This window comes from Microcaecilia unicolor, chromosome 8 (assembly GCF_901765095.1).
Source record: "Microcaecilia unicolor chromosome 8, aMicUni1.1, whole genome shotgun sequence".
Lineage (NCBI taxonomy): Eukaryota > Metazoa > Chordata > Amphibia > Gymnophiona > Siphonopidae > Microcaecilia > Microcaecilia unicolor.
Genome location: NC_044038.1, coordinates 173,967,071 through 173,992,968, shown reverse-complemented (window position 1 = coordinate 173,992,968; position 25,898 = coordinate 173,967,071). Strand labels below are relative to the sequence as shown.

Here is a 25,898-nt window from a genome sequence, read left to right as displayed (position 1 = left end):
TTTTCTTACTCCTGCATGACTTGAATTTTGAAATGAATAGGAAACACTACAGCTTTAAATTGCATGCTTATATTCAGAAGGGTTCATTAATAATTTGTCATCTTGGATGTTCATAAAGGGATAAAGGATGCTTAAGGGTTTTCAGATTTGTTTTTTATGTTACCGAGTATAATTTCTCGATTTTTCTGAATACCACAATGTTCACTATTGGAAAAATACAAATGCAACTAATTTGCATTCCCACTTTATTTCTTCCAGATGTGAACCAAACCAGACAGAGTAAGCCACTTTTTGTTTACTTATATGATAATGGTTGATGGAATGAGCCAACCAAGTGACAGCAATGTGCGCAGCCATGTGAAAACCAGGTCCCTGGTGTCATCATCAACTTGGATCTTCCTTTCCCTAGGCTGGTTGGGAATGCTGCAGAGGCAATGCTCAAGCTCCTAATGGAGTGGAAAGGAAGAGGGAGTTGGCCATTGCTTAAGGGTATCACCTAGTAGTAGATTCGTGGCACATGATTACAGCATTATGGAAGGGAGCCCAAGTGCAGGACCATCCTTGCAATAATCAGACTAGACCATACGAGATGGGGGGAGGGGGGGTTCAGTCTAAAATTAGGGGCAAGTATCTGAGTAGTTGTGAGTGAAAGCTCATAGCACTAGCATCCCAGCCCCAAGTTCTGATTGAGCTTAAATGCCTAAAGGAATAGGAAGAAAGGTGGCAGATCTTTCAAAAAATTTTTAAAAAAGGAATAGCTGGAGCCAATTGAATTAATCATAGGGGTGATTGTGAAACTGAAGCTGTCTCCATTTGCCAGGCACTGCACCCACAGAGCTGGCACCAGTGGGTACTGAGCACCCCCAGTATTGAGCAAGTTCTGTTATGTCCAGGGAGGTATAATTTGTAGGGATGGGCAGCCAGAAAATTTTCATGTTATTTCCAATGTCATTCTCTTCGTGGGTCTCCCCCTCCCCCTTGTGTCATCATAGGAGACAACAGAAAATGAAAATTTTCTCTCCCCCCACCGGCCCATCTTGGAACCTTGGATCACGGGATGGAGCTGTCATTTGCAAACCTGCTGTTGGGAAAAACAAAAATGGGTAAGATTTAGTTTGCCAATGACAGGAAATGACTGCCCATCCCTAACAATTTGTTTAGTACCCTCTGTCATCTTGAAAAGTCGGCACCTATGTCACCAAGTTTAGTATATCTAGCTAGCACAGAAGGAGCACTGTATTAACTCTGCTAATATAAAATGTGTAAAGGAAAATCAGTGTTGAGTAAAGACTTTTTAGTAGGCTAATATAAGTATAAGATACCTGCTGTTGGGCTACTTGCATATTTCTTGAGAGAAACATTTTAGAAGTCCTGAAAAGTTGCAATTTAAAACACTTGTGCTAATGAAAGGGATCATGTCTGCCTAATGGCCTTGTCGGTTTTCTTTTTAATAAATGTGATGTCTGTTTTAGTGTCTGCTAAATTTTTAAAAAGCTGAAGGCAGAGTGCTTGGAAAATATTAGATGTACTTTTTTCCCTCCCCACCCCCCTCCAGTATGCTAAAAGATGACTTGCAACTAAGCAGCAGCGAAGACAGTGATGAGGAACAGGTATGTGCCTTAGCTGTTTTACCTTTGTATAATGTGAAAGATATTGCTGAATTTTTATTCTATAGGATTTCTAGTTGGCTCTCAACATTCTGATGACGTTTTCTTCATATCTCTACATCTTTGGTGCTTCTGTGGTTACTTTCATTTTTTAGGGTATTACTCTAGTGTAGGGTAGGTAGCAATCTTATTTTGTACAATTGTTCCTTCCCTGATTTTGAAAAGAAAAATAAAAAACCTTCTTGTTTTGTACTTAGTAGGAAAGGACAGATCTAGTCCAAACTACATTTTATATGAATTCACTGCTGTACAATAGCAGATTTCAATTCCATTTAGAAACTATATCATATGGCATGGTTTATTCAAAGGCTCTTTTAGATATTTGGAACAAAACCTGAATTAACAATATTATGGATCAATTGGTGTGGACAATATTTTGCAACTTAAATATTGTAAACCATGTGACCAGGGAAAAAATATGATGTGTAAATGAGGTTCTGCACTCATTCGAATATGAAGTATAATGTGTCTACTGGTAACATCTGCAGATCATGTGACCTCCCCCTTCTGCAGAGGGTTCACTGGCTGTGAGTTTGTGCTAAGATTCATTTTGTCGTCATATGTACAGAGGTCAGCCACAATATATGGCAAAGTCTGGTAGAATGTTTCTCACCCCGGCCCTTCAGGTCTTTACAAAAAGAGTTGTTGAAACCGTCATGTTCATCCATTTTGCATGTTTCTTGTACCCAAAATAGTGCATTTTTAACAAATGACTGCTATTGTGGAATGCACTTGTGAGGAGATAGTGTATCTCTGAATTTTAAAATGTTTCTAAAGCCTAGTGCTTTATCCAGGTTTTGGGGGATGGTTTATTATTTTCTGTTTTTTTTAGTTTTTGTGTAAGTTTCTAAAAAAAATTTTAATCGTATACTGTTTTTTTTTTTTTTTTTGTGTAAATTGTGTAATATTCTATCTAATGAAAGCAGTTTATAAAGTAAGTGAAATACTTGTTTTATTACAGGGTTGTGATAAAACAGTGCCGAGGAATACACCTGGGAGGTAAACGTTGAACTTGGCTTTTTTTTTTTTAATGTATTCTTAGGGGCAATTGAAGTGTTATTTGATGCTGCAGTTGGTCGCAGTCATCATTAATGCTGTCATGAGCTAGCATTTTTGACTCCTCCCTTTGTCGATCCTCTAATAATACCTACTGCCTTGAATCAGTTGTGAGCAGATATCAAAGTTTCTGAGCCCTCTGCCCGTTTTTTTGATTTATTGGTTTATATTCTCCATTTCCAAAAGAATTTTGTTCAAAGCGGATTATGAATCATAATGTGAAATCAGCATAAACAAACCTGATAATTAAAAACTGAAAATTAATGTGCATAGTTACATAACTGTTTAGGTGGGGAAAAAAAGAGCTGTTGTGTATTGCGAGACCTTTATTTTGTAGTTTTTGTTTCATCAAACTAGAAAAAGGATCCAATCACAAATCTGCAGTCAGATCATAGGGAGGAGAGGGACTAGAGTGCACTCAGTTCCTTTGTAAACTTCCTGCCCCTACCTTGCAAACTGTTTAAGTTCTGTCTCACTTCTGCAGACAAGGTGGTTATAGTGATATACAACAGTAAAATTAATGCAAAAATAAAATAACAGATAAAATGTGCATCACAGTTGTAGATTACCCACCATTAGATTGGTTACATATTTAATACCATCATGATGATCTGTGTAACCTGAATGATAGATATGTAAAACATCCATTTGAAAGAGTAAAAACATGCAGTTGGTGGTGTTTTCCAAAGAAGCATTTTTTTGAAAAACACTTCAAACTTATTGCATGTTTCATTAACCAGAGCTAATGAATGGCAATATGTTTGTAGACAGACCAGCTTTACGTTTTAGAACGCCGTAAGGAGGAGGAGGAGGAAGAGCAAGCAAAGAACTTCAGAGCTTGATGTAATTTTGATATCATTGATTTAGTTGAGCTGCAGTTCTCCTTTAGACAAGCAGTATATAATCAACCACACATGGGTGATTTCAGCTTTTACAGCGCCTGGTCAGATTTCCTCTCCCAGAGTGCAAGAGAGTCTAGAAAGCTCTTGTAGTCATGCTATTCTCCCTCCTGTGTGGCCATTACTTCTTCCACTCAGACTACTTCATTTGCCTGGCAAACGTCAGGATCTGCGCTCTTGTGACCTGAATTGGCCATTGATGGAAGCAGGATACTGGGTTAGTTGGACCATTGGTCTGACCCAGTATGGCTATTCGTATGTTCAGTTTGTACATTCAAATTAAATAAAGCAAGCAAGCTTTAGGAAGAAGAATGGAGGGGGGGGGGGGGGGGGGAGAAACCTTTCTGTTGCTGAATCCGCTGATGCCTCAGCATGATACTTTGGGTCAGATGAAAATAAAAGTGCACTTCACTTAATTCTTCTGAGATCAAATGGCTTCAGGCAATACAAACCACAGAGATCCCATTGTACCTTTCCTCCCTGATTGTCCCCTTTACCCCACCCGCATCCTTCATTCTGCTTCTGGCCACCAGTTGTCCTTTCTCGCAGTTCACTGCTGCCATCTTGAATCCGAGTGCCACTGTTCCTTTTTCTGGATTGCTCCCTCTTTAGAGCTCCCTTCCCCTTGCACTTTGCTTTGAACAGTCATATGCCAAATTTAGGGCTGCCCTGAAGGCCCACCTTGTTGCTCTGGCCTATGGAGATAATCGGTATGATGGATAACTCTGCCAGGAGGAGCTGCTTTTTCCCTGTTATTACTTTTGTCTGCTCTCTTCTCTGTTCTGCCTCTACTCTTTCCTATTGATGACTGTGTTCTTTTTTTAATTTCCTTGTATTTTTTTGTATCTTCTTTAATAACAACTTTGCTTGTTTTATTGAAAGGCAGAATATTAAATGCCTAATAAATATAAACAGTTTATAAGTTGGGCATATAAACTTGATCGTCCCCCCCCCCCCCCCCCCCCCCCCCCACACATTAAGCATCACTGGATCACCTTAAGCTTTTTTCCCCCCTTAAGCATCACTGGATCCTTGTACAGCACAAGATAGAATTTAAAATCCTGGTTGTGGTTTAGTTCTGGCTCTCAAACTCCTCTATATGGGCATTCTACCCTATTTTCTGCTTTTATTTTGTTTACCCCTTTGCAAGTCTCTCAGTTCTTACATAATTATCAGCTTGTGGTGCCAGATGTATCCCAAGTAATGATGGAATTGATAAGAATGTATGCTCCCCCCCCCCCCCCCCCCCCTCCCTGGTTGAGTTCCATTTCTCCTTTCCTTGATATTTTGCTCTTATTGTAAACCACCCTATCATCTGGTGATGAAGGGCAGTATAGCAACTGAAATAAACATAAAAATACCTGACAGCAGTACAACAGAAAAGTCTCTGTAAACGAATATGTATGTAGTTCAAACTGGAAATTCCAAATGTTCCATAACCAACTCAAAAGCTATTCATTTGCACTAGGAAACAGCAGGTGATCCATCTCTGAGTCGCACAACTATAAATCACCTACAAACACAGTTGTTAACTGCTGCTAAGCTAAGAGGGACTGTTCACTGTTTGTGATTATTAAACATAAATTAAGGATTCTTGGATTAGGCTGCTATATACCACAGTGAAAAGACATATTAAGGCAACACTGCGATAGCAGTTTCAATACCAGATGAGCCATAGGCTCATGCGGGTATATGATCTCTAAGAATGCCTTTGAAGAGCAACCAAGATCTTTAAAAATAAATAATAATGGATTCTGTTGGGGGGGGCGTGTCAAAATGGCGGTCGCGACTCGTGTGTGATTAGGTCGCGTTTAGCTGGTCTCTGAACCTCTTGATATTATACAAACGAAATAATGCCACATACCAAGAGAAAAGGTCTGGTAAGAATTCAACCGTCGATGAGTCTTACATCTTCACCGGTACAGCTGACGATAGACCGCTTCACAACGAGCCGAGCATCGGAAGCTGGCATGGTAATCCCTGCAGGGGTCGCCGATGAAGGAGCACCGACGCCCCAAGGGTTTGAAACATCTTTGTCTCCGCCAGAAATCAACCCTCCACCGCGACCAGCTTTTGAAAAGGGTGAGCTGAAGGAGCCGCGAAAACCGGAAAGCGGCGACCACGACTCCTCGTTCGGCGGTAGCTGGCCCCGAGAAGCTGAGACAACAAGCTGGGAACGGAAAGTTCCCCAGGTGGTGACGCTGGAATTGATTTGGGAAGCGATTCAAGAACTGACTCAGGCATCGAGGAAGACAGCTTTAGAGACTGCTTCAATAGTGAGTAAACTTGACTCCTTATCTACTGCGTTTGAACAGTTGAAAAGTGACTCGACATCTCAAATATCTCAGGTTCAAACGGACTTAATAAATTTCAAATCAATGACAACAGCAGTGATGAAAGATAATATGATAATAAACCGTAAAATAGATCAAATTGAAAATTATAATAGGAGATTGAATCTGAGAATACTGAATTTTCCAGTTGTTCCTGGAATCTCCATTCTTGAACTTTTTAAGAAATACCTCATTGAAATACTTCATTACTCATCTTCCTTGTTACCCCCAATTAACAAGATTTACTACTTACCAAATTCAATAAAATCTGTGGAAGATGAGAAAAATGTAGTTTCTTTAGAACAAGAACAAGAGAAAGAACCCCTGGATATTTCTACAATTTTAGAACAATCACTATCAGATATAAAGACTAGAAGTTCTGTCCTGGTTTCATTTGTCTTCGAACAGGACTTGAATTCCCTGATGAAAATGTACTTTAAAAATGCTTTGACTTTTTTCTGTGGGGCCAGGATATGGATATATCCTGATGTGACCAAAATAACCCAGGACAGACGAAAATTATTTTTGGTTTTAAGAGAAAAGACTAAAGCTATGGGAGCAAAGTTCATGTTGACATATCCTTGCAAATGTATTGTATATTATATGAATAACAAGTATGTCTTCCTCGAGCCTGATCAGCTCAAATTTTTCCTGGATCAGAAAAGTTTAACCAAATAAATTTCCATCGTAAGTTGTATTAATGAGAAACGATGTGCAATTGACCAGGCCATATTTCTTATAAATAAATGCTTCTTCTGTTCTCCTATTATTTTTACAGCCCTCTACTCTAATTGTGGTCTGAGGCTGAGCTACATTTACTTTAAGTAATACCTGTAATAATTTAGGAAATTCTTTATATTAATTTCTTTCTTTAATTTGTCTAAATAATTATGATTGGAAAAATATTAGCTCGATATTGCTTGATTCAAGTGTATGCTTGTAAAACTGTAAATTCAATAAAAATAAAAAAAAAATAAATAATAATAATACTTAAATAACTTTTCCATGGAACCCTTCATTTCTCATTCAGGCATATAAGGTTTTGTTTTTTTTACAATTGGGCAAAATATCTTTTGCAGATATCTGACAGTTCTCACAAACCCACTCTGCTCCACCGGATGCTGGATCTTCCTAAAGGGCTCCAGTTTATAACAATAGCTCTAATGGGAAGAACAAGTAATTGCAATGTATTTTCAACTAATTGACTTCATCTCTAGCATCCGAGTTGCAAGGATCACTTTTTTACGTCCAGAATACCAATCACCCTCTCGCCCATGGCTTTGGGTCACCTGTGTGTGTGACTGATTACATCCTGCTTGTTCAAGGAGAAGGCATGGCTACTTAACTGTAATGGAGGTTCTCTGTGGACAGCAGGATAAATTGGCCATATAATCCCTCCAACCTAAGCTATGAAATAGGCTGAGGAGGAGAAGTAGTGGCCACACAGAAGGGAGTACTTGCACGTGCTGAGAAGAGTGCTCTGGAATAGCAAATCTAACCATGTGGTAGTTGGGATGAGGTCCCCTATATGTTGCTAATATTTTTTTTTCTGCTATCCACAAAGAAATTCTGTTACAGGTAAGTAGCAAAAACAAAGAGAAAAATAACTGTGGCTCTAAAAAATCAAATTAGACAAAAATGTTGAAGAGTCCAGTATTGATGCAAGATATATATTACTAATCTTACTAGCACGAGGAAAAAACCTCAATACACCCGAACACCGACTAGAGTTCTAGCGTCTTTTACTGGGGTTGTGGTGATCATCATTGGTCTTAAAACCTCGTACTATATTTTTTCTGAATCCATTTTTATTTATCAAATTTTAGTCCTTAGTTTAAAACATATATTTCTTTTTTTGTATATTTGTTTCTTACTGCAAATAACTTTTATTCATTGTTTATTCCAAAAACACTTGTTAGTCTTACTCCTAAAAGAAAAAAAGTTGAGCACTTAGCTAACACCCGACGGTGGCCAGCTCTGTTTCACTTCTATGGCTTCCTCAGGGGCTGTGCTTCGACATTTACTGATTCCCAAGGATGGTGTCATTCATGTACACATTACATCCTATATGTCATGCTCAACAGCAGGTCAGTAACCATACTTTCATTTGAGAATATGGCTAAAACAAAAACTCTTCTCCCCCCCCCCTCCCCCCCCCCCCCCCAGTTTCCTGGGGTACAACTAAGCACAGCTATTCATGCTGTTTGAGCTTTGAGACCAGGGATGGGCACGTAGTCTTTCTGTTCTGTCTCAGCTGGTGTTCTGCTTATGCTGACCATACAGATGTATGTTGTGAATCGACAGAGTCTATGACCTGGTCTTGTTGGAGCACATTGAAGAATTAAAGTGGCTATAGCTTTTAGTTTATGTAAGATCTTATTACCCCAGAGGGAAATATGGAAGGCTTGGGATGCCTGTATTGATCTATGATAGGTAATTGTGGTTTCCTTGTTTTCCTTTCTCTAAGTAATTCTGCACCTTCGCAACACAATAGTGAAGGTGCAGATAATTCCAGGGATGACTCCAGCAGCCACAGTGGATCAGAAAGCAGCTCGGGATCAGACTCGGAAAGTGAAAGTAGTTCCAGTGACAGTGAAGTTAATGAGCCATCTCGTAGTGCATCTCCTGAGGTAGGCTGTGTTGTGAAGTACCACCGTCTCATTCTCGGCAGAGGGAGCCTATGCTAAGCCTTTTCATTATTATTTATTTGCTGCCTTGTATCTGTTACCCTACCAGGGCAGCATAAGTATATGACTATTACCCATCAGTTCTCTCAGGTTTCCAGTTCTTTCTGCAAAGGCTGCATTTTTAGTTAGAGGGCATGCTAAGGTCTGTGGTTATCCTGCACGTTTCCTTTGTTGATTTTTTTTTTTTCCATTTATCCTTTATAATCCATCAATGGCAAACCTGCCATGTTGAACCCTCTCAAAAACAGATTTCAATTTAATTTTCCATAGATCTAAAATTGGCATCACTTTTTATTAACATGATTGTAAAAATCTAACAAACATAATGTTTGTTTCTTGAACAATTAACTGCTGTACTGTCAGTGAATATAAAAATCTGTGTTCTGTTACTTGATGTATAAGTGAAATTAATGTAATAAGACAAAACTACTGGGTATTTTCTGAATCCCCCATCATTCTGATGATGCATACGGTTAAGGTATGACAATTCCTTTTTACATACCTATTATTCCTGTGCTATGGTCCAATAGTCTTTTAGTCCCTTAATCTTTCAGTCACGTGTTCCAGACCTTTGGTAGTGATACTTTTCAAGTGGTATTGCGTTTACCCTCTCAAGTTTGGAAGAAAGTATTGTCCCAAAAAACAAACAAGGCAAACGATCTGCAAAATCCAATATGGAAAAAGAAGCCAGCAGATCAATATAACATTAGAAAGATTTTATTGAAGATACCGCATGTAAACAAATTGCACGACACAGGCCGTGTTTCGCCCACCAAGGTCTGCGTCAGGGGCTAATTTGACACCTTCTGAAAGGAGCAACTCTAAAAACGGAAAACTTGTGGTGTATAATAGATTGGAAAAAAACAGGTTTGACAGCAGTGCATCTGCTTGCATTGTGTTGAGTTACATCATTTTAGGCATCTGCTGTATACGCTGGTTTTTTCCAATCTATTATACACCACAAGTTTTCCGTTTTTAGAGTTGCTCCTTTCAGAAGGTTTCAAATTAGCCCTTGACGCAGCCCTTGGTGGGCGAAACATGGCCTGTCAGGCAATTTGTTTACATGCGGTATCTTCAATAAAATCTTTCTGATGTTATATTGATCTGCTTGCTTCTTTTTCCATATTGGAAGAAAGTATTGTAAATTCATCTCATTAATCAGTGCAGTATGACACATTAAAACCTGACTGTATATGCACCTATCCAAAATGAAATGTTAAAATGCAAACTGTTAATCAATTTGAATAAATGTTTTCAGCCTGAACCACCACCAACAAACAAATGGCAACTGGACAACTGGTTGAACAAAGTGAATCCACATAAAGTATCTCCAGCATCCTCTGTGGACAGCACTGTCCCATCATCTCAAGGCTACAAGAGAGAGAGTCGAGAGCAGGGCCCCAACAGTGGATATACGGAGCATAGTGGACCCAAAGATTCCAGCAACTCCGCCTCGGGTCGGGATTCCAAAACCACACAGAAGAGCTCGGAGAGTAGCCGTGGCAGGCAAAAATCCCCTGCACAGAGTGAGAGCACAACGCAGAGGAGGACTGTAGGGAAGAAACAGCCCAAAAAAGCAGAAAAGACTATCGTGGAAGAGCCCAGAGGAGGGCTTAAAATAGAAAGTGAAACTACAGTTGAAATGACAAGCAGCATACCCTCCAATAGACACAAGGCAGCCACCAAGGGATCCAGAAAACCCAACATAAAGAAAGAACCTAAATCTCCTCGGCCCACAACAGAGAAGAAAAAAAACAAGTCTTCAGGTAAACCTTCTCAGAAATCCCGGGAGTTTGTTGAAACAGATACCTCATCCTCTGATTCAGATGAACATGAGAACTCTCTTCCTGTAACCATGACCCTAACCCCCAAGTATTCTGAGAGCAATAGGACTCCTGTGAAAGCCTCTGCGGAGGAGGAGGACACTCTCTTTTCACAAAGATTATTCTCTCCTATGGAAGAGAAGGAGCTTCTTTCACCCCTCAGTGAGTCTGAAGACAGGTACCCACTGATTGTGAAGATCGACTTGAGCCTTTTATACAAAATACCAGGCAAGCCCTACAAGGAGGTAGAGCAACCCAAGGTAGAGAAGAAAAATGTGCCTGAGAAACATGCAAAAGAATCTCAGAAGCAGGTTTCTGAGAAAAGTTCCAACAAAGGCAAAAGGAAGCACAAGGTGTGTGGCATTTAGCTCTGTACTTATAAGCAAATGGTAGGTGGTGATTGGACAGGTCAGTCTTCCATTTTCCCTCTGTGAGCTCTGTTTCTCTTCATAGACCACTGCATCCTTTCTTTAAAGCACAACTTTCAAACAGCATACAAGGGCAGCCCCTAGCATCCAGCCAGGTGCAAATCTCTTTCTGGTGGGATATTTGAAAATAAATTGTTGGTAAGCCAGCTTGGAAACTTTTTTTTAAAATCTCCCCAGTTGCTGGATGCATTCTTGTTATACACTTGGAGGTGGAACCTGTCTGTGATACCAACCTGTTCCCTATTCTGTTGATGTGGGGATGGGACAACACCTTTGGTTCTGGACAAATGACTGATGCATTCTGCAGCTGAGGATTAGGATTTTCAACCTGCCAAAGTATCTTTGACCTACAACCGCCCAAAACAATTGACATTTAGCTAGGAAGTTGCATGCTCCTTAGTGAATGTTAGGACTATCATTGTAGGTAGCCTAAAGGTGGTGAAAACTGTGCAACAAATATCCTGCTTGTATGACCAGAAAAGGACTGAAGTTAGCATCTAATAGATGCAAACCATCTAGTTCCCAGTTGGGTTTCCTAATCCTTGTTTAGGCATTTGAAGGACTAGAGATCCATATGTGAATTTATAAGCAAGAGTTCCATTTTGTGCACTTGTTTCAGAGCTTGGCCTGAAGCCTAACCTTGAAACCAAGCAGCCATTCAGGGTTGGATAAATTCTTTGGGTATTGTTGCAATGTTTGTTTAACTTGTCTAGAGTGTTACTTTATAGCAACCCACCTAATTTGTGAAGGCAGTATGTGCATTATTTCCCTCTGAAAATCACCCCACAAAGTACCCACATATGTGTACCTGTATTTGTAAAATAGTTTCTCAAAGTTTTGCATATTATTTTGAAAAGCAAAATTTGGGCATAAGCCTAAAACCCACTCTAGCTCCATACCCAGGCACACTTCTGCGTTTTGCAGGTGATGGCGTTACATGCATACTTCTACCCACTGTATAATGCAGGCAGTTTTCCAAAAAAAGCCAAATCTCTCTTAATGTGACCAGGGTAACATTTAAAATTACCCCATCAGTGTTATAATTAAATTATGTGAACAGTCGCTTGGAAATCCTAGAAGCTTCAAAATTCAGACATTCTAGGGTAACTGTTTGCCAGAATGAGCATCTTATCCTCTTACTCTAAATTATGGCCAAGTTTGAAATTTTGACATTTCAAATACTTTTCTTTCTCTGCTGCTTTCTAATTGAGGCTACAGTGATACATTCAAAACAGGTTTTGCTTTCTGATGTTTAGTAAACAGGGAAAGGGGTAGTATTTAAAACTTCTTTTTTTTTGGGGGGGGGGGGGGGGTTCTGTTTGTGGGCTGTATTTGCATAATCAAAAATTACAATGTAAGCTCTTGAATTATTTTCTTATGTTGCTTATCTAGGAAATATTTTTTGTATAGCAGAGCCCAGAGAAATGGTGCTGAAATAGTAACCAACTTGTATAGGCTGAAAATGATTGATTGCTGGACTTTTGTGTGGTTGGTTGCCAGATGATGAGAAACTCGTAGCCGTACAGCAAAAGTGGATAAAAGACCCCCCAACTGTTGTTTCTCATGCTTCCTTTCTATTCAGAATGAGGAGGAAAACAAAGGCACTGAAAACAAGAAACCTAAACTGGAAGAAAAGAATTCATTGAACCACAAGACAACCAGCAGTAGAGAGTGAGTGTTGAATCCGGACTACATTGGAGGGATGACTGTGTTCGGTGTAACTATATCTCCAAACTTACCCAATGTTATAGGGCATTCAGAATCCCATAATTCTTACAAGAGCTGCTTCCCATTATATAGCTTCCCACTGTTCCAGAACCTGTTGGGATAGTTGTGTGTATCCACCAACAGGTGGAGATAGAGAACTGAAAACTAAAGCAGAAACATCTCTCTTGGCATCCAGTCCAGCTCCTCAGTATTTTCTGTCTCCAGCAGGTGGATGGACCCACTGTTCAGCCTCTGGTTCTGAGTGATTTCCTCCAGTTGAGCTTTGCAGGTGGCTTAAATCTGCAGAATCGTATCTGGAGGTCTTCAGATCCCTGTCTCAGGTGCCCCATGAATTTCCCTCCCTTCACCTCTCCCCTGCTTCCTGTGGAGTTCTCCTTTTCCAGCACAACAACCTTAAAAAAAAAAAAAAGGTTTACTGGATATCATGGGGCAGAGTATCGGTCCTGATTCTTTCTCATCTAGGGTAAGACTTGAGAATGTGAGCTTGGGGGAGCAGCCAGGAGTGGTAAGTCTGACTAAAGTTCAACTGACTCGCCCTTGGGACTGCGTTGTGCTGTGCTTGTGCCAATCGGAGTGAATGGTGACTCCTGCGGAGGTAGTTGAGTATCGTTTTCCTGCTGTAGGACCCATTGGCTAGTGTTGGGGCATTGCATTGTGCGCAAACTGGAAATCCTGCAGGATTGGGTGGAACGGTTGGCAGCACGTCTTAAGATTTGGCACTGCATCCAAATATGCCAAGGACTTCGGGCTCTCCAGGAGGGCCGGTGCACATTTTGATGCGTTGGAACGGGTGCTATTTTGTTGGGGCTGACTGGCAGTGAGAAACAAACCTCTCTGATCATGCATGAAGCATAGACACCATTTTACAACCTCAGGGCGCAGCAGAGAATTCAGCTGCAATGGGGTCTTTGTTTTCTCAGGAGTTTATATTTCTCTTACACCAGGCTTATTTACTGAAGCAGGGACAGTCAGAGTTGCTGCAGGGTGCTTCAGTTTCTCATCCCACTGCCTCTCTGGCTCCCAAGAGACATTTTAGATCTCCAGGAGTGGATAGATGCTATCTCAACTTCTCCCACCTTATCTGATGTTGCCTTGGTCTGTTCAGAGGAGCCATTAGAGAAGGGAGAGCTTCCTCCTAAAAAGGGGGATTACCCAAAAATACTGAGATTGTTTGCATAAGAAGATGTGTTGCCATACTGGGACAGACCAAAAGTCCATCAAGCCCAGTATCCTGTTTTCAGCCGTGGCCAATCAGGTCAGCGTGGAACCTAAATTTAGTCCTTCATGCTCTTCAGAATCCTCCTTTTCAGCCACTCTGGAAGGCCTCCTTGAAAGATCTTATGCTAAAGACAGCATTCTTGGTGTCTGTTGCTTTGGCATGTAGAATTTTGAAGCTTCAGGCTCATTCTTATTAGGATCCCTTTCTCCGCAGTTTAGAGGTAGGGTCTCCCTGTGCATGGTTCCTTCTTTTCTTCCAAAAGTGGTATCAGCATTTCATCTCAACCAATCTTTGGATCTTCTGTCCTTACACAGAGAGGGCGAAGAGGCTCTGTATTCATCCTTGAAGATTCTCGGTATGTGTAAAGTCCTCATTAGATATCTGGAAGTCATGAATGAGTTTTTCAAATTGAACAGACTGTGCTGTTTGGTAAGCAGATGCTTGACCTCATGGCTTCCAAGCCGACAGTTACTAGTTGGTTAAAGGAGACTATCACGTCAGCTTATTTGTTTGTAGGGAAGCAGGCTCCTCATGTCTTGTGGGCTTCTCCTATGAGATGTACAGTAACATTCTGAGTGGAGACTACCATACTGTCACCAGCGGATATTTGCAAGGCAGCAGCATTGGTCAACACTGCATAACTTTGCCAAACACTATAGGGAGGATGGTTCGGTGCACTTGGAAGCCAGTTTTGGGGCTTTGGTCATCGGCAGCAGCATCAGAATCCCACCCATTCCAGGGATTTTAAACATGCCACAAGTTCTGGAATAGTGGGAAGCTACGTAATGGAAGGAAAAATTAGGTCTTACCTGATCATTTTCTTTCTATTAGGCCTACCCACTATTACAGAGAGCCGCCCGAAGTTTTGGAGATGTTTAGTTGTTGCAAAGTAATGGGTCAAATAATGACTTGCATGGTGCTTCCTGCATATCTCTTGTTCTCTACAAGTTGTCCAGAGATGAGAGGTCCACATATGTTTGCTCATCTAGTTAGTATTGGGTTAGCGAGTTGTTTAAGGATGTTCTGAGTTTCTCCTTACTGCTTGTCTGCGTAAATACTGAGTTGCTGGACTGGATGTCAAGAGAGAGATGTCTCAGCTCAGTTTTCAGTTCTCTATTTCCACCTGCAGGTTGATGGAACACAACTATCCCACATGTTCTGGAATAGTGGGAAGGACTAATGGAAAGAAAATAATCAGGTAAGACCTAATTTCTCCTTTGCTATCGTCCGTGTCTCTTACCATAGGAATATATTGTGTTTTCAAAGAGATTTTATGTGGGTAAAAAGTGTTTTTTACATGCAGAAATGATCTAAAAATTGCTTTCCCTTAATGTGGCTAAAAGTCAACATTGTATACTTGTAGCTGCCTTAAAAGAAGGTATTCTAGGGAGCATGTACCTGTCAGGAGAGGAATTATATGCATGTAAATTGTATTTTCAAATCTGTGCAGTGCTTTTTAAACAAAATGCTCCCTGCTCAAAAAGCAAATGTATATGAATGCACTGCAGATAAAACGTATACTACTACTACTTATTATTTCTATAGCGCTACTAGACGTACGCAGTGGTGTACACTTGAACATGAATAGACAGTCCCTGCTCGACAGAGCTTACAGTCTAATTAGGAGAGACAAACAGGATAAATAAGAGATAAGGGAATTACTAAGGTGGGGTTGATAAAATAAGAATACTGAACAAGTGAGTAATGGTTAGGAGTTAAAAGCAGCATCACAAGGACCTTGCATCAATGCAGGCTGTTTGAAAATTGCACCCAAAATAGCTGCTGTGTTGCACAGAAGATTTGGATGCTGGTTTATGGATACAATATACTGTCTATGGGTCAGATTCACTATAGGCTTAACTGAACCCAAACCATGTAATCAAACATCAGAGGTTTATTCATTGATTGAGACCAAGTCCACTACTTCCATTGGCCATTTTACTTTGTGCCTTGTAGAGTCTGTAATATTGCATTTTAAAGATTTTATTTTCTAGACAGTTTCACTAGCCAAATGAGAGCGTTTAATATACCTGACTAAAGGATTTCTGTACGCTGTACTATGTTCATTATATTAATTAGTTATTAGAACAGGACTGAGTATGTTATCTCCATTTGCTGCTTGTGTGTTCAGTGTTTTCAGACATTTGAAAGGTATTAATCCACAAACAAACCTTTTCCAGAGATGGGAAGGTGGTAGAACCAGAGGGCATGAATTGAGGTTGAAAGGGCGCCAACTCATGAATAATGTCAGGAAGTATTTTTTCACTGAGAAGATGGTAGATGCCTTGAATGCCCTCCCGCGGGAGGTGGTAGAGATGAAAACGGTAGCGGAATTCAAAAATGTGTGGGAAAAACAAAGGAATTCTGTTTAGAAGGATCAAATCCAAAGAAGTTTAGCGGAGATTATGTAGGAGAGCTGGTGCTGGGCAGACTTCTATGGTCTGTGCCCTGTTCAAAGCTGAATGTCTTAGGATGGGCTGGAGTGGAGCTATTCTGGGGCTTTGACAACAACTTAAGAAATTTTAGAACAAGGCCAGTGCCGGGCAGACTTCTACAGTCTATGCCCTAAACATGTCAAGGATAAATCAAGATCAGGTATGCATATGATGTATCACTTCATACCATATGTAATGAGTTATCTTATTGGACAGACTGAATGGACCATACTACTATGTTACTATGTAATACTTAGAGCAGTAGTTTTCCTTTTCTAGAAACATAATTCTCTTTACCATTTTAAACTATAATTTGCAGTTCATAAACATGGGACTTTGCCTGTCAAACAAAATCATTCTTTGGTTTTTGCTTCCTCTCATAGGAAGGAAGATTGGAGTAGCAATTCTAAGATGATATACATTTCAAGACGTTTCATTTTTATTTGATATACCGCTTGGCAGAAATAGAGCTAAGCAATTTATAATGTAAAAACCGGGATTTGAAAGGGGAGACAGGCAGGATATGTTCCCTTTTGTGCTTGTTTTCTAAGTTAGTCAAATTAAAATTTATATGGCAACACATAGTGAAATTAACATAAAATTGTAAGACACAGTAGATAAAACAAGCATGTAGCTACAAACATATTGCTGACACTACAAACAGGGCCCTATTACTACACCACAGACAATAGTGACTTAATTTGAGTGGAAATTCTGAATAATGTTTGAGGTAAATCCAGAACATGGGAGCCAGTGTACTGAAGGATGAATATTTAGTGAAATCCTTTTTAATTTGCGCAAGTGATGGGACAACCAATAAGATTAGATTATCAGAACGAAAAACTCAGAAGTTGTATAGGGGAATAGGATGGCCAGAAAGAAATGTAGGCTGGCCAGAATAAAACACCTGATAGAGTTATGATCAGAATCTTAAAAAGGAAAACAGTAGAAACTGAGAAGCCAGTGTTTTGAGTAAGTGGGGGGGGGGGGGGGGGGGGTGGTAACATCTTTGCACCACAAAGGAGCTTCACTGTGGTATTTTGAATTCGTTGTAACCTGCAAAGATGTTTAAGGTCTTGCAACAGAGAATTACAGTGATGAGAGGTAAATACAAATACAAAACCTACTACGCATCCAACTTCTGTCATAGGCAGCCAACTCTGGAATTCCATACCTCGACACATCCGAAAAACCACTGAACACTTACCCTTCCGAAAACTGCTGAAGACTTACCTCTTCAAACAAGCCTACCCAAATGACCGGTCCTAATTCTCAAACACAGTTCCACACCACTAGTATTACCCACGCTCCAATCCCTTCCCCACATCTCTTATTATTGTCCTACTCTATGTAATTGTCATCTCTGCGACACTTTGTATCATTTCTGTGATACTTTGTAAGCCGCACTGAACCTGCTATCGAGCGGGAAAGAGCGGGGTGTAAATGCCACAAATAAATAAAAGCACTTAGGTGTGTAAGAGAAAACACAGTGATGTCCGATCTAAGAGAGGACAGGTAGCTCTAAATTGCCAAAGTGTGAAAAATGATTTCATAATGGTAGCAATGTGAGAGTCAAAAGATATACTATTGAAAGTAACCCCCAAAATTTTTACTGTGTCATGAAAAGGAACAGGGGCTCCATCAAGGAACAAATGATTAGGAATAGGGGTGGGTCTTTTTCTATAGAACCTCGCATCAACAGTTTTCAAAGGATTAAATTTTAGTTTGTAGCAAGCCAAGTTGCAATTTTCATTATATTTTGTGAACGTTCTGAGAACTAGCCTGACAGTGTACCACTAAATAGTCATACCAGTAAATCTGAATTAGGACTTGTCATTAGTGTCACTCTAATGATAAGTCCTTAGTTTTTCATTATAATAATATTCATCTTTAAATTTGTTGATGAAATTATTTTTTTTCAACTTTGTATCAGGAATTGGTTTAGTAGACAACCTTACTAGTTTTGATGACCGTTCATGTTATTACATATCATGGTGGTAAGACATGGGAGGCCTGGGGTGTTGTGTTAATTAGTGGGTCTGGGAAGAACAGAAGAGAAACATAAGAAATAGTCTTATTGTGTGAAGGCCAGCATTTAATAGGATTTAAACATTCTTGAGACAGATTTTGAGAGCGGTGAAAGTAAGGTAAACGACATGAATGAGGAAGGTGGTTTTGATGTATGTATGAGAATATATATACTTGTCTACCCAAAGGGATAGAAAATCGGACAAACAGACATTTGGGCAGACTGCATGGGTCAGTTGGTCTGAGAGCCATTTACTGCTGTGTTGGAGTAATATGGATAGATTTATTTGTTCAAAAACTTAGATATGTGATTATAAAGAAAAAGAAACAGCAGCCAGGATTACATACATTTGTCACTGTTTTGTAATAATGCATGTTAGTGGACCAAAAACATGTGAATGCACTTCTTTTGTTCAGGTCATCAAAACAGACTGTGGTGAAAGAGAAGACTATACTTCCTTCTCCAACCCCCCCAGTCCCACAGAAAGATCCCAAAACAGAGCATGCCTCCAGGAAGAGAACAGTCAGCCAGTCATCGTCCTTAAAATCCAGCAGCAGCAGTAATAAAGAAAGTAACAGCAGCAGCAGCAAAAGTAGCTCTTCTAAACAAAGAAAAACAGAAGGGAAAACATCCAGCAGTGTGAAGGAAAGCAAGGTGAGGCTCTTAGAATTAAATGTTTCCAGGGTCTGTTGCTTTCCTCTGTTTTGTCTATTGTGTTTACTGTGAGTTCAGTTGGAAAACATTGTCTTCAGAGATACTGAAAGGGTCAAAATTCTCTTCCACTTTTACATTTACTTACAGACACTTGCATCCTTGTCTTTCCAAGGTTTCCAACTTAAAATGTATGCAGACTATGTACAGGTTGATTGTAATGTGTGATAGTGGAGAAACATTTTGCAACTACTGCAAGATCGTGTGTGGGCAGTCATCCCTCCAGACCAGTCCAGTTATCCCACCAAGGATGTGTTGCTCCATGCTTACCCAGGTTTTATGGGTATGTTGCTATAGAATCTTTGATTGTAGCGGTGTATTAAGGGGAGTTTCTCATTTTCCTGGTCCCCACAAAGGCTTACTTGCACATTCCAATTCAGTCAGAGCACCAGTGTTTTCTTCGTTTGTGGTCTTGGAACAGTGTTCTCCCATTCAGACTGACAATGGCACCAAGAACTTTTTCAAGGTCATGGTCTTCACTTCTGCCTTGGTCAAGGAAAAGATGTTGGTTCATCCCTATTTAGATGACTGGTTGATCTGAGCAAAATCATACAAAAAGAACGAGAATGCTACAAGAAGGATAGTTCACCTCTTAGAAGAATGAGTGGTCAATCTATCAAAGAGCAAGCTATCCCCATCTCAAACCCTAGGATTTTTGGGGACTCTTTTTGACACCCAGAGGGGAAAATGTTTCTGACCAAAGCAGAGTACAGAAGTTATAGCTTCAAATCAGGGGCCTGCTTCATATGGGAAGGCCGATGGCCTGGGATTATTTGCAGATCTTGGAGTCAATGGCAGGAAATCTGGAACTAGTGCTGTGGGCCTTGGTGTACATACAGGCATATCTACATATCTACATAGTAGATGACGGCAGAGAAAGACCTGTACAGTCCATCTAGTCTGCCCAACAAGATAAACTCATATGTGCTACTTTTATGTATATACCTGACTTTGATTTCTATCTGCCGTTTTCAGGGCACAGACCGTAGAAGTCTGCCCAGCACTAGCCCCGCCTCCCACCACCGGCTGTGAGGATCCATTCCTTCTGAACAGGATTCCTTTATGTTTATCCCAAGCATTTTTTAATTCCGTTACCGTTTTCATCTCCACCACCTCCCGTGGGAGGGCATTCCAAGTATTCACCACTCTGTGAAAAAATACTTCCTGACATTTTTCTTGAGTCTGCCCCCCTTCGATCTCATTTCATGTCCTCTAGTTCTACCGCCTTCCCATCTACGGAAAAGGTTCGTTTGCGGATTAATACCTTTCAAATATTTGAACGTCTGTATCATACCGCCCCTGTTTCTCCTTTCCTCCAGGATGTACATATATCCTCTGGAAAGCACTGCTGTTCCAATGGTCGTCCCAGTCTCAAGAGTCTGGAGGCAGTAGTGCACCTTCCATGGAGTATGAGGAACAGGTCTGGTATTATGGCTGCTGTCTGAACATCTTAAGTCGAGGTATGAGTCTGAAAACTCCAAATCTGATATTGGTAACAATGGATCCCAACCTCTTTGGCTGGAGGGCCCATTATCGGGGTGAGCTGGCACAAGGCCGTTGGTAGGTGGAAGAAGCAACCTGGACAGTCGGTCGCTTGGCGATAAGAGCCATTCTTCTGGTGGTACTACTACTACTTATCACTTCTATAGTGCTACTAGATGTATGCAGCACTGTACACTGGACATGAAGACAGTCCCTGCTCGACAGAGCTTACAGTCTAATAAGGACAGATAAGAGATAAGGGAATTACTAGGGTAGGAATAATAAAACATGGGTACTGAACAAGTGAGTAAGGGTTAGGAGTTAAAAGCAGCATCAAAAAGGTGGGCTTTTAGCCTTGATTTGAAGACGGTGCTATGCATGTTCTTACCTCTACTATGGGACAAGGCAGTCCTGATGATGATGGACAATGCAACAGTGGTGGCCTGTTTGAATCGGGGAGGGACTCTCCTGTCTATTGGAGCTGCAAAGTTAGTTGTCACCTGGATATCTGTTTTTTCTGTGGCTGGCCCTATTTTGTGGAATGCCTTCCCTGAATTGTTTGGAGGGCAATTATGTAGAAAATAAATACTTTCTGTTTTCAAGAACCATTCAGTTAAGAGTTAAGGCTTCTATAGATTGTCATTTCTTCAGTTTGGTATTTTACATACATGATTTATGGATGTTATGTTGTGATCTGCCTTGATTGGTTCCAACTGCTGAGGCAGGCTGCAAATTTTATAAATTGTACAGAAAATATAGAACTGTGAGATTGCCTGCAGTGTACATTCCTAATATTCTCAGTAAAATATGCCTCTGGTAAACTTTTGCATTGCCATAAAATTCAGCTGCAGTTTCACTTGAAAATCAGAGCCACCAATAACTCCAAGGTGATGTGCTGAGTGACAAGTTGGAGTATAATACAGAATATGCGATACTTTTTAGAAATCACGTGTAACTATATTTGCTAATTATAGAAGTTAAGTTGCTTCATCATTTAAAGTGTATGTTGGCACTGAAATTGTGTCCCGCCCAGCAGCAAGTTTTTCCTCATCTCTAGGAAATGATGAACATATTTCCTCTGAATTAAGCCAATTATGTAGTGTTCAAATGGGGTGACAACAAGTTTACTATTCGGACTTGGATATCATCACTAAGTGTGCAATTTTATCAGCTCAAAACATTTTTGTGAGTTTCATTTACTCCCAGAATTTGTTTTTCAGTGAAGAAAACTGCTTAAACTGATCTTCAGAATTCAGGATTCACTGGTGGGTTTACCTACCTAGCTACCCTGTAACCTGCTGCATTACCCCTTGACAAGCTATTCTGTTTTCCTTAGTATTTCTCTGGACTGGCCCAGAGAAGGCTGATGGGTTGTCCACACCTAACAGCAAGTGGAGACTGAGAATCTGGTTCTCGAGTGAGCCAGTAAGAACTCTATACCGGTTCTTCTAGAATCGGTATTCTCAGTCTCCAGCAGGTGATGGATGTGGTGAGCCTGTCAGTCTCAGGATTTCTAATTTTCTCCTCTTGGCTTTGAGCTTTATTTAAAAAAAAAAAAAATAAATCTTTCCTTGGAAAAAAGTTCCTTTTTAGCCAGTTTTGTTTTATTTTCTGATGATAGTAATGATAGGAATTTTGGCATAACTAAAGGGATTCTTGAGACCAGTGTTTCCTCCATGCTCTTTCTGCATGATGAGTCTGACGGCGTAAGAGAAGGAGACCATTGTGAAACAAAGGTTGGCGAGAGGATTTAGAAGAATGAGAGACAGAAAAGTGCATCGAGGCAGTAGGAAGTTGAGCTTGGAAAGTAGAATTCCAAAGAGAACCTGAGTGTCTAGGGGTGCTTCCAGGAATGAGGCAGGTAAGGCTGTACTTAGAGGGAAGTTATAAAGGGTCTGTGAAGTGAAGGAAATTCTGGGAGGGGGTAGGGAAACATCAAATGTCAGCTTTTGGGACTTGGAGCTTAAAGGAAAGCCTTTAGAATAGATCTACCTCCCTATCTATCTAGTTTTACTATCTGCTATACTCTGGCTAGACTTCTTCGGTCCTTGAATGATCACCACTTATGTTTCCCTAGTTTATCTTTGGAATTCCTTTCCCCTACCAATCCGCGTTGAACTCTTTTAAGGCATTCAAATCTGCCTTGAAGACTTGGCTCTTCCACCAAGCACTAGACTGCACCTAAGATGATTACCTAAGAGCTATCACCATCTCCTTCCTCTTTTGTCCTCATTGTAATCTTCCCTCACTCCTTCCCTTATCTTTTCTCTGTTAAACAGCTTAGATGAGTGTTAGCTTTCCTCTCATTGAATTGTAGTTCTTTTCATTACATTTTGTTTTTCTTAGCAATTTTTTTATTGTAAACTGCTGTTAATCTGCTAGTTAGTTAATGGTAGTATAACAAAATGTAAATAAATAAATTAAGAGATGGTCGATCCAAGGTAGTAAAGAAGAGGAGTAAAAATTGGTGAAAGTATTTGATGCAAAGGACGAAAGTACCAAAAGACGATATAATGGGGAAGAGAAGTGCAATTTAATAAGAATCAATAAGAGAAAGCATCAGAGGAAAGCTCTAAAACTTTGAGAGAAGATGGGAAAAGAATTGCCACCCCCTCCCCCAGATCATGTTGGACAAATGAGTCCTTGATGTAGTTCCGAAGGCAACGCCTTGGAGTTTATTCATCCTCTGCTGGATGCCTTTCTATTATCTCCATGTCGGTCCTGTGTGATAACTAGGGCAGGGATCCCCTTGAAAGGCTTCTTCAGCTGAGAGCTGTGTGCCTTGTTCCGACAGCAGATCTGGGAAAGTTCATTATTCCATTTATTTTGTGGTCCATTTTAGATCTCAAGGGAGTGAATTGAGTAGTCAGGGTACCTGGTTTTTGCATGGAGACTGTTTTTAATTACCCTTCTCTAGACCTCCGCAGGACCCTGGCCCACGGAGGTGGAGAGAGGGTTTCAGAAGGCTCATAATAAGTCTCTTAAATATGACCTCTGTTTTCTGGCTCCTAATTTCCAAGGACATCCTAGGGCATCTATTCTCCCACATGATGTACTAGAGTTTAAAAGATAGTCTATTTATGTGATATAAGGTGTGAAATGACACAGAGACTAGAGAATAGTGAGATAGAATTTTACTTGTGTGTCTGTGAAACAGTTTAAAGAGAAGAGATTGAAACTGAGACTGGAGCAGTTTAGTGATAGAAATAGCCTTTTATTCTCACCAATCAGGACTTCAAGTTGGTACATACATCAGACAGATTCTGGGTCCAACCGGCCAGAGCTTCGCCTTCTGAGATTTGGTGGGGAAAGAGTCCGATTTTAGCTCAGATTTGCATTTCTTATATAGTATTTGGTCCCCATACAAGTCTATGGAGAGGGACTTTTTTTTATCTTAACCACAGGCCAGGTGTCCACCTGTTTCTCAATCTTTTTCCTGTCTTGTAAACTCCTAATATGGTCAACTCCTAATATGGACTGTTCCTAATCTTGTGCAACCATCTCTTCTAAGATGAAGAGATCAGTTCCATATCTTGTGACTCTGGCTGCCATTTTAACTGCAACAGACTCCATGTTCTGAACCAAACTTTTTAGGATTTTAGCCATCAATTCCTTGATCTTGGCTTTTGCACTGCTTTTGAATGTCACACTAAATTCTAATAAGGCTTATCAAGCAGCCCTGCTTCTGCAGGTGCTCAGCAACAAGGCCATCAGATTTTTAGGCCTAGTCAGTGCCTTTTAGCTGTTTAAGGTATGTAAATTGACCCACCACTATTCCAGTGGATGGATCCCAAGCTGGGACACATATTAACTTGCAGGAAAAGCAAGTCCTTGCTCAGCCAGTCATAGATTTTTAAACCTAGCTGGTATTTTTACAGCCTGAGTCCTAAAATCTGGCCTTCCACCCTTCCGGTGGGCATCCAGTGAGGGCCTCTTGCTGTATTATAATTATACAAGACACTTTTCGTTCCATCATTGTAGTGGTCCATTCAGAGGAGAGTTCCTGACCACGCTGGACTTAATGGAGGCTGATCTGCACATTCCAATTCATCAGGCCCATCAGAGATTCCTTCAATTTGCAGTTTTGGGAAAGCATCCATTTTGTATGCTGTCCTGTGGCCTGGTGACAACCCCTTGTACGTTTTCCAAGGTCATGGTAGTAGTGGTAGCAGCCCCTCCGCAAGGTAGTTTCCTGGTCAGTCCATATCTGGACGATTTGGTTAATTTGTGCGTAAGCATATTGGGAGAACTGTCGGGTTACGGCACAGGTAGTTCAGTTCCTGGAGTCCCTAGGTTGGGTGATCAATCCTCTGAAGAGTTGTTTAATGCTGGCACAGACCTTGGAATACCTAGGCATTTGGTTTGACACCAGGGCTGGGTGTTTCTTCTGCGCCAAGGATTTGGGAACTCCAGGACCTGATTCTGAGCCTTCTCCACTGCAGATCTCCGAGAGCCAAGAACTGTCTTCAGGTCCTGGGATCCATGATGGCCAGAGCTCATATGAGGCCTTTACAGAGATCTCCTCTTTCCAGTTGATGTCCCCAGTCAAACTCCTTGGACCTCGGGTTGCCACTCTGAGCAGCGGTACAGAGGAGTCTCCAGTGGTGGTTCCACTCTTCCAATCTATCAAAGGGAGTTTGGTTTGATCCCCATCTGTGGATGGTGATAACTACTGATGCCTGTCTCATGGGCTGGGTACCCCATTGTCTCAGTTATCTGGCTCAGGGTCTCTGGTCCTGGGAAGAGACGTGATGTTCCATAAATCTTTTGGAGACCAGGGCAATATGATTGGCTCTGCAGGCATTTCAGGGTCTTCTGAGGAGCAAGGCAATGAGTCTTGTCCAACAGTGCTACAGCAGTGGCATATGTCGGTCACCAAGGTGGTACGAAGAGTCATCTATTATCAGAAGAGACCACACTTCTCATGAGTTGGACGGAAGACCATCTCTCCGATCTGTCTGCCTCTTATGTGGCAGGGAGGCAGAATGTGCAGGCAGACTTCCTTAGTTGACACACATTGGATCCAGGGGAATGGACCCTGGGTTGTGCAGCTTACGAAAGCATCGTCCACCAGTGGGATGTACCAATGTTGGATCTTATGGCGTCATGGGAGAATGCCAAGGTCCCTTGATTCAGTCACAGAAAGGATCAGACCTCAGAGAGGATCAATGTCGTCCTTCAGCCTTGGCCAGCAGGTCTACTGTATGTGTCTCCCCCATGGCCTCTGTGGTGTCGAGTCTTTCAAAGAATCAAAGACCACAGGGGTCTGGTGCTTTTAGTAGCTCCAGAATGGCCAAGGGGACCTTGGTATACAGACCTAATGTCTCATGGAGTTGTCGCTGAGGCTCTCAGGCTCGATGGATCTGCTGACAGAAGGGCCAGTAGCCATGCCTTCTCAGCT

At 41.0% G+C, this 25,898-nt stretch overlaps 1 protein-coding gene across 3 annotated transcripts in view; it reads left to right on the top strand.

Moving 5' to 3' along the window:
• The window catches only part of AFF4 (AF4/FMR2 family member 4), a 182,391-nt gene that overhangs the window by 128,213 nt on the left and 28,280 nt on the right, over nt 1–25,898 (top strand). For 2 of the 3 annotated variants that reach the window (XM_030212598.1, XM_030212601.1), the window contains 8 exons: nt 259–279; nt 993–1,103; nt 1,556–1,610; nt 2,629–2,666; nt 8,423–8,585; nt 9,901–10,818; nt 12,476–12,564; nt 18,721–18,958. In XM_030212598.1, coding sequence (XP_030068458.1) covers nt 259–279; nt 993–1,103; nt 1,556–1,610; nt 2,629–2,666; nt 8,423–8,585; nt 9,901–10,818; nt 12,476–12,564; nt 18,721–18,958 — 1,633 coding nt within the window. The remainder of the gene's footprint in view (nt 1–258; nt 280–992; nt 1,104–1,555; nt 1,611–2,628; nt 2,667–8,422; nt 8,586–9,900; nt 10,819–12,475; nt 12,565–18,720; nt 18,959–25,898) is intronic. The other variant, XM_030212599.1, reaches the window with a different exon arrangement.